Consider the following 8740-nt stretch of genomic DNA (forward strand, 5'->3'; position numbering starts at 1 on the left):
GACGGGGGAATGGTGACAGGGAAGAGAACAGGGGGATGGTAACAGGTGACAGGTTAGAGACAGGGAGATGGTGACGGAGGAAGGAGAGGACGGACAGAGGTGACGGGTGACGGGGGATGGTGATGGGGGAGGGACAATGGAGTGAATGAAGGGGCAGCAGGAAGAATGAAAAGGACAGGGTAGGTCAGGAAGAACAGAGATTGAGGGTGAAAGCAGCAGATAATCTGGAAGGCAAACAGAATATTAGCCCTTATTTCGAGGGGCTTGGAGTATACAAGTAGGAACATTTTATTGCAACTGTACAAGATGCTGGTGAGCCCACATTTGAAGTATTGTGAGCAGTTTTGGTCCCTTATTTAAAGAGATATATCATTTCATCGTAGGCCATTGAGGGAAGGTTCACTGGGTTGATCCCGGCGTGAAGGGACTGTCTTATGAGCAAAGGTTAAATACACTGGGAATCCACTCATAAGAATTTAGAAAAATGGATTGTGATCTCTTTGAACCATATTGGATTCTTACGGAGTTTTTCAGGGTAAAAGCTGAGAGGATGTTTCCCTTCATGAAACAGTAAAGGACCAGAGGACATAGTCTCAGTATAAAGGGGTGCCAATTTAAGACTGAGATAAGGAAGAATTTATTTTCTGAGGGTTAATATTCTTTGGAGCTCCTTGCCGCAGAGAGTTGTGGGGACAGAGTCCTTGTGTATATTTAAATCTGAGATAGATACGTTCTTGATCAGGAAAGAATCAGGTGTTATGGGGAAAGGGCAGGAAAATGCATATGAGGAATGTCACATCAAAATGGCCTATTCCTGTTCCTATTTGTTAAGGCCTTATAGGAAGGTGGGGAGAGGGGGATGGAATGAAGGGGTCATGTGGAGGGAAGAGGGAGAGAACATGAGTGACAGAAGGGGAGAAAGAAAGAGAAATGAGAAAAGGTCAGAGGCAAGGAAGTAGCAGATAATACCTATAAGAATAAAGGCACTGTGGTAAAGCTCAGAGATAACACAGTGTGGAACTGGAGGAACACAGCAGGCCAGGCAGTATCAGAGGAGCAGGAAAGTCGACGTTTCGGGTCTGGATCCTTCTTCAGAAATGATGCTGCCTGGCCTGCTGTGTTCCTCCAGCTCCACACGGTGTTATCTCTGACTCCAGCATCTGTAGTTCTTCCTATCTCTGAGTGGTAAAGCTCAGATCTATTTGAGACGCTCCAAACCCAATCTCTCTCCCATTCAGTATTTGGGGATTGGGCGGAGAATCCATTTACAAAGGAGAGTTATGAAATGGACTTGTTTTTCCAGTTGCTCACTCATTTTGCAGACCACCAAATGGGGACACCACACAATAAAACAGAACAAATGGTAGTGGTCATGGGTTTGGAACATGCAGCCTAATGAACTTTGGTGAATTTCTGCACTGCATCTTATAGATAGTACACACTGCTGCTACTGAGTATCGGTGGAAGAGGAAATGGATGTTTAAAGAAGTGGTGGTGATCAAGTAGGCTGCTTTATCCTGGATGGTGTCAAGGTTCATGAATGCCGTTGGAGCTGCATTCAAACAGGCAAATAGGGAATATTCCATCACACTCTTGACTTGAGTTACTTGTTGCAGTGTTCCTAGCCTCTGACTTGCTCTTGTAGCCGCTGTGTTTCTAGTCAATGGTAACCCCCAGGATGTTGACAGTGGGGGATTTAGTGATGGTAATACCATTGAATGCCAAGGGAGAGTGGTTAGATTGCCTCTTTATTAGAGATTGCCTGGCATTTATGTGGTGTCAATGTTACTTGCTACTTGTTAGCCAAAGCCTGGATATTGTCCAGGTCTTGCTGCATTTGAACACCGACTACTTCAATATCTCAGGGTTCATAAATGGTGCTGAACATTTCCATTTCTTACCTTATAAGGGAGAGGAAGGTCATTGATGAAACAGTTGAACACAGTTGTGCCAAGGATACTACCCTGAGGAATTCTTGCAAAGATGCCCTGGAGCTGTGATGACTGACCTCCAGCCACCACAACCATACACATAGATTAAGTAAGTGGGCAAAGGTCTACCAAATGGAGAAAATGTAAGGAAATGAGAGATTGTCCATTTGGGAAAGAATAAAAGAAAACAGCATTTTATCTAAATGGGAACAGACTGCAGAGCTCTGAAATGTGGAGGATTCTGGGTTTCATAGCAGATGAACTGCGAAAGGCAAGTGTGTATTTACAGAAAGTAATTAAGAATGTTAATAGAGAGTTATTGTTTGTCAAGGGGAACCAAATGAAAAATTAAGGAGATTATGCTTCAGTTATACAGAGCACTGGTGAGACCACATTTGGTATACTTTGCACACTGTTAGTCACCTTATTTAAGGAAGGTGTAAATGTTTTGGAAGCAGTTCAGAGCAGGGTTACTAGACCAATATGGCCAATGGGCAGGTTAGGCCTGGATCCACCAGAGTTTGGAAGAGCAAGAGATAGCTTGATTGAAACATACAAGATCCTTAGGATGCTTGACAGGATGAATGTGGAAAAGGTGTTTCCTCATTTGGGAAAATCTAGAACTAGGGGTCACCACTTAAAAAGGAATCACAGATTTAAAACAGAAAAGAAGCAATTTTTTTTCTCTCAGGTGGTCATAAGTCTTTGGAATTACATTCCTTAAAAGGTAGTGAAAGCAGTGTCTTGGAGTATTTTTAACACAGAGTTGGAGATTCTTGGCAAGGAAGGGGTGAAAGGTAATCAGATGCAGGCAGGAACGTGAAGTAATCAGATCAACTATGATTTTATTAAAGGGTCGAAATGGCCTCCTCCTAATTTCTATGTTCATAGATACACCATATCAACAACATTCCCCTGATCAACACTCTACGGTAGCTCTTTGAAAGAAAATCTTTAGCAAGTTAGTCAAACAGTTCTGATGAAGAATCACTGGACTGAAAAAGTTAACTCTGCTTTCTTCCCACAGACGCTGCCAGATCTACTGAGTTTCTCCAGTAATTTCTGATTTTGTTTCAGAACTTTGTTTTATTTTACTCGTTTAATATTTTAACAATGCCCTCTGTCTCCATGCCTAAATTCCTCCTTTGGTGCCTAATTAGCCCCACTCCTCCTTTTAGTATTGATAAGCCGATAGCAGAATTTGGGATCCCTTTTTATGGTAGCTGCCAGGCTCTGCTCATACTCCTCGGCTTCTCATTTGTTTTGTCACCTCCTCTTTGAACCTTCACAGATCACAGAGCCTAGAAATCTGAAGCAAACAGTAATTACTTGACTTCCTTCACCCCTTCAACTATCTAGATTATAAACTTGAATTTTCTCCCTGTATATTGCTACCTCTGCTTTGGCCAAACTTTCTGCCACAGAATCTATCAACTTTGATATTTTAGCTGAAACTTCATGCAGATGAACATATCTGAGAAGACTGTGGTGCAGTGGTAATGTTAGTGGACTAGTAATCCAAGGGCTAGATTAATGCTAAGGTACAATTCCCAGCATGTCAGCTGATGGAATTCAATTTTTAAAAAAAATTAATACACCTGGAATTGAAAGCTAGTCTCAGTAACAGTGACCATCAACTTCTATTAATCATTATAAAAACTTGCTTGTTCTTTAAGGAAGGATATTGGCTATCTTTATCTGATCTCGTGTATGACAGACTCCAGGCGCATTGCAATGTGGGTGATATTTAACTGCCCTCTAAAATGGCCAAGCAAGCCACTCAGCAGAATAAATGATGGCCGTGCTAGTACTGTCCAGATCCCATGAAACAACAAAAAGAGAATTTCATCCCCACATACCACTTCAATATTTTCTTGGCTTGATGTTTGTTTTCATATGACTGTGTTCCTACGAAGAACCACAGGATTAGTTTTGACATTAGGAGGCACTGTATAAATCACATACTTTGCTTTTGTTGCAACACCAGCTCAGTGTCTGAAAGGAAAAAAAAGGGCATGAAAACATGAGATCTCGCCATCAGGGCCCCACCCAAAAGATTAACTCTCCCATTGCCTTTCAGATCTGGAAGAACGTGCTGTGTCTTTTTGAACAAGATCTGTCTGTTTTCAGCTCAGCGAGCCAAATCAGCCCTACCTCTGACACTCTGGGGAGGGGCGATGAGGGGAACTGTTCAAGAGAAGGTGACTCCACACTTACACTCCACAGCAGCAGCAGCAGAAATCAAAGCATGCTTGTGTTATAAAGGCTGTGTCTGGTTCTTCTCTGAGCCTCATAATGCCTGAGCTGCACGAGGACCACAGTGACATCTCATCTGAGGAAGTGGTGGGATTAACTGTGTGGCTGTAACTGACTTTTTGTTATTATATCAACTGTGCCCAACATCCAGCCCTTGCTGCAATGAATTCAGTCTTCATCACAACCATCATACCAACAGAGTTGCTCTCTTGCCCCTAGCCTCCTTCACAAATTCCACATCTCCACCAGGCTGATAGAGTATTCTCCATTCTAGTTGCCTACAACCACCACCCTCGGGGTCAAAACATCTCCCACTGTATAAATATTTTCTACATTGCAGCAGTAACCATACATCAAAAATGGCAGTCTAGCACTCTAAGACTCTGAGGAAGTGGATGTACTGCAAAACGCAAATTTTTAGTAGGACACAGCATTTTCAGTGCAGCTTTGGTATTGGTGATGTGCCAGCCAGGAGTTTGCAATGGAAGAGGATTTGAGCACAGTCAAGCTGTATTCTGTTCCTGGCATAAACAAGAGAGTCTGACTGAACAGTGAATGAAACTCTCTGCCAACATGCCAGGAAGCTGACTGACAAAAGTTAGTTGCTAGGTAACCAAGCCTAACCATTGTGGAACACTGGAGTTTCAAAACAACATCATAAAAAAGCAGCAAGCAAATCGAAAATGGGCACGCTTCCCACATGCTCTAAAGGCTGGAATGCAATTTTACACCCACTAGGCAAGAAAAGTTCCAATGTGCTAATGAAGAGAACAGGATGGGCACCAAGACTAAGGAAAACCAGCAAGGGGGAAGATAATGGGGAGGGGGGTGCGGGAACGGAGGAGAAAGGATTGGGAAAGAATGGGGAGGGAGTAATGGAGAAGGCAAAGCATGGGAAGGCAGGACAGATCAGGGAGGAAGGGTGAGCATGAACATGTGATGGGGAGGAAGGGAAGCTGCAACAGGAAGGGGGATCCCAATGAAGTGTGGGGGGGGGGGCGGTGCAGTGGAGAAGAAGCAGGGAGAGATGAGGGAGCACGAGGGACAGAGGCTACAGAGATGCAAGGTTAAAGCAGTGTGGGGCTGGCTAATCCAACAAGATATTTTTGACAGAAGTGAGCTAGGGCATGTCAGAGGATCAGAAGCTTCATCCTATCCACACCATACCACGCATTTCTGAAGAAGTGACATACTAGACTCAAAACATTAACTGTTTCTCTCTCTGCAGATGCTGCCAGACCCTGCGTTTCTCCAGCATTCTCTGTTTTCATTTCAGATTTCCAGCAGACAGAATTTTGCGTTTACACCACACCCTTCAACCTTTTGAAAAGCCAAACAATCATTGGTTGCAGCTGTGTACACTCATCATACAAAAAAAAGCACTTGCATTTATATAGTGTCTTTAGTGATATTGAGATGATTCAAGCAGCTAAGCAGCCAATGAATTTGTTTTTTTTATTATTTGTATTGTTATAATGTAGGAAGCATAACAGTCAATAATGATCCGGTCATGTGTACAGGTGCTGCTGACTGAGAAAAACATTGGCTAGGATTGGGAAGAGGGGTGATCCTCATCTCTTTGCTTTTATAACAGTACCGTGGGATCTTTTGTCCACTTGAGGGGGCAAGCACTCGGTTTATCATTCCACCTAAAAGATGGTCTCTCCCCACAAGAAAATCTAACTACCTCCCCAGCACTACCATCACCAAATCCCTCACCATCAACAACCTGGAGGTTACCATTGACCAGAAACTGAACCAGGCCACCCATACAAATACTGTGGCTACAAGAGCTGGATAGGAATCCTGGAGCAAATAATTCTCCTCTCTGACTCCCCAAAGCTGGTCCATCATCTACACAGCACAAGTTAGACATGTGATGGAATATTCCCCACTTGTTTCTACAACAACACTCCAGAGGCTTGACACAAGTAAGAACTAACCAGCCTGCCTGACTGGCACCCCAGTCACCACCTTCAACATGCACTCCCTCCACTACTGATGCATAGTGGCAGCAGTGTGTGTACCATCTATAAAATGCATTGCAGTCTGATAGCACCATCTAATTCTGGGATCTATACAACCAAAAAGAACTAGGGCAGCAGATACATGGGAACACCACCACCAAGACACTCACCATGCATGATTTGCACCTAGGTACTTTGTACCTAAGATGGAGCCATGTCGGGTGACATTGTACTTTTCACTGTACTCCTGTATTTCTGTACTGGAGTACACATGACAATAAAACTAATTTTAATTCTGCTGACATGGAAACACATCTCTATTCCTTCAGTGCCACTGGATCTAAATCCTGGAACTCCCTAACAGCACTGTGGGTGTTTTTATTCCAGATGGACAGCAGCAGTTCAAGAAGGAAATTCATTGTCATATTCTCCAGGAAATTAGAAGTTAGCAAATTGCCAGAAATGCTGATATCCCATGAAAGGATTTTAAAACAGAACTGAGTTCAGGAGGGCACAGGTTTATTTTTTCTTTATTCATTTACGGGATGAGGGTGTCGCTGGCTAGGCAGCATTTATTGCCCATCCCTAATTGACCAGAGGGCAGTTAAGAATCAACCACATTGCTGTGGGTCTGGAGTCACATGTAGGCAAGATCAGGTAAGGATGGCAGTTTCCTTCCCTAAATGACATTAGTGAACCAGATGGGTTTTTCCGACAATCAGCAGTGGATTCACGGTGATCATTAGATTCTTAATTCCAGATATTTACTGAATTCAAATTCCACCATCTGCTATGGCGGGTTTCAAACCCAGGTCGCCACAGCGTTATCTGGGGGTCTCTGGATTAACAGTCCAGCGATAATACCACTAGGCCATCGCCTCCCCAAGTTTAAAGTGAATGGCAAAAGAACTAGCAGTGATACAAGGTGTAGAGCTGGATGAACACAGCATCTGAGATAACAAGGTGTTTTTCCTTTACACAGTAAGTGGTTAGGATTGGGAATTCACTGCCTCAAAGTGGTGAAGGCAGATACAATTTTGGATTCCAAAACAGAATTGCATAAGCAAATAAAGACAGAAAATTTACAGGGCTAACAGGGAAAGGGAAGGAATGGGACTGGCAGAGTTGCTCTTGCAGAGGGCCAGCTGAGACATAAAAGCCAAAACGACTGCTGATGCTGTAAATCAGGAACAAAAACAGAAGTTGCTGGAAAAGCTCAGTACGTCTGGCAGCAACTGTGACGAAAAATCAGTGTTAACGTTTCAGGTCTGGTAACCCTTCCTCGGTTCTGAGGAACGATCACTAGATCCGAAACGTTAACTCTGATTTTTCTCCACAGATGCTGCCAGATCTGCTGAGCTTTTCCAGCAACTTCTGTTTTTGTTCCAGCTGAGACATAGCAGGTTGAATGGCCTGTGGTACGATTCCAGAGACAAGCACTACCCACTGAGACAGAGCTAGAACAATCGCATGTGGAAATCACCCTCACCAACTCTGCAAAACCTACCTCCTTGTCACTGGGAACTTAACCTTGACAGCTACTTGTAGGCAAGTTGAGAAGATAACCCGCCTGCTCTGGAAGCTGAGGTTTTGTCCAGCACACACGCTCTCTGCATACATAAGTCGGCTGAGTTTGGTAAAGGTTCGGAACATGTTGAGAGAATGAGAGGGACTAGTGACATCCACTGAGCTACTGACCATCCAGCACCATAGTGTGCAGCATTTATACTGCGCTCAGAACACACCTTCTCTCCTACCCAGTACAGTAAACGTCATGCTCTGTATCAAAGATCAACAGAAACCATTCAACAACGCAGTCCCAGCAAACTCGTGAATCATTTACCCATTGGTTTGGCACTGAACCTAGTGATTACAAGCAAGCTAACCTTTCCCCTACTTTCAGAACATTATCAACAAAAACTCTGAAAATAACAAATCAGGCAATACTTCCTTCACTTGAGACAGAAACAGAGGGAATGGGCAGCCAACCATTCTCTTGAATCAACGTGCTAGCCAGTTCACAAGCCAAAGGTGCTGCCTTTCAGATGAGACATTAATCTTGGGTCCTGTTGGCTTGATCAGGTAAATGAAAGAAGTGTATGGATTCATGTTGACACTAAGGAGGTGGATGATCCACTGGAGTCAGGGATGTGCGTCGCTTGAATCTATTTTTTGGTGTTTGCCCTCTGCATGAACCTAACTCTCTGTGCTCACTCTCTTGACCGCCACATCTTCACCGCCTGGCTTTCACCTGCCAAATTCTGTTCAAATCATTAAAACCACAATTAGCTATTCCACTTGCCCATTACCAACCTTAAAAAACACCCAGAGATTGTCATCTTAAACCTTGCAACTCATCCTATGGTTGTGTCCCTGTGACTTTAACCCTTCAGCCACTACAAACAGCTTTATTCTATCTACTTTGCCCTGTTCCTTTTCTAAATTGTAAACATTAACTGATAATTTACCCTGCTTTAATGAAAAAAGTTGTTAAAAATATTCAGATGAGGAATGGTCTCTCAGAATCACAGATGCTTATAGCACAAGAGGCCATTTGGCCTGTCAAGTCTAGTCTGGCTATGGGAA

General features: G+C 43.5%; 1 protein-coding gene across 2 annotated transcripts in view; it reads right to left on the minus strand.

Moving 5' to 3' along the window:
* Positions 1–7860, minus strand: part of hmgcs1 (3-hydroxy-3-methylglutaryl-CoA synthase 1 (soluble)) — a 23435-nt gene extending 15575 nt beyond the window's left edge. Inside the window, exons 1-2 of one of the 2 annotated variants that reach the window (XM_048595155.1) lie at positions 7662–7860; positions 3791–3839 (exon numbers count right to left, since the gene is read on the minus strand). Coding sequence is in view for 1 of the 2 variants with exons in the window: in XM_020531595.2 (XP_020387184.2) it covers positions 7662–7855 (194 nt within the window). In the remaining variant the exon portion in view is untranslated. The remainder of the gene's footprint in view (positions 1–3790; positions 3840–7661) is intronic. The other variant, XM_020531595.2, reaches the window with a different exon arrangement.
* Between the last annotated feature and the right edge of the window lie 880 nt (positions 7861–8740).

This window comes from Rhincodon typus, chromosome 3, assembly GCF_021869965.1.
Source record: "Rhincodon typus isolate 14 chromosome 3, sRhiTyp1.1, whole genome shotgun sequence".
Taxonomy (NCBI): Eukaryota; Metazoa; Chordata; class Chondrichthyes; order Orectolobiformes; family Rhincodontidae; genus Rhincodon; species Rhincodon typus.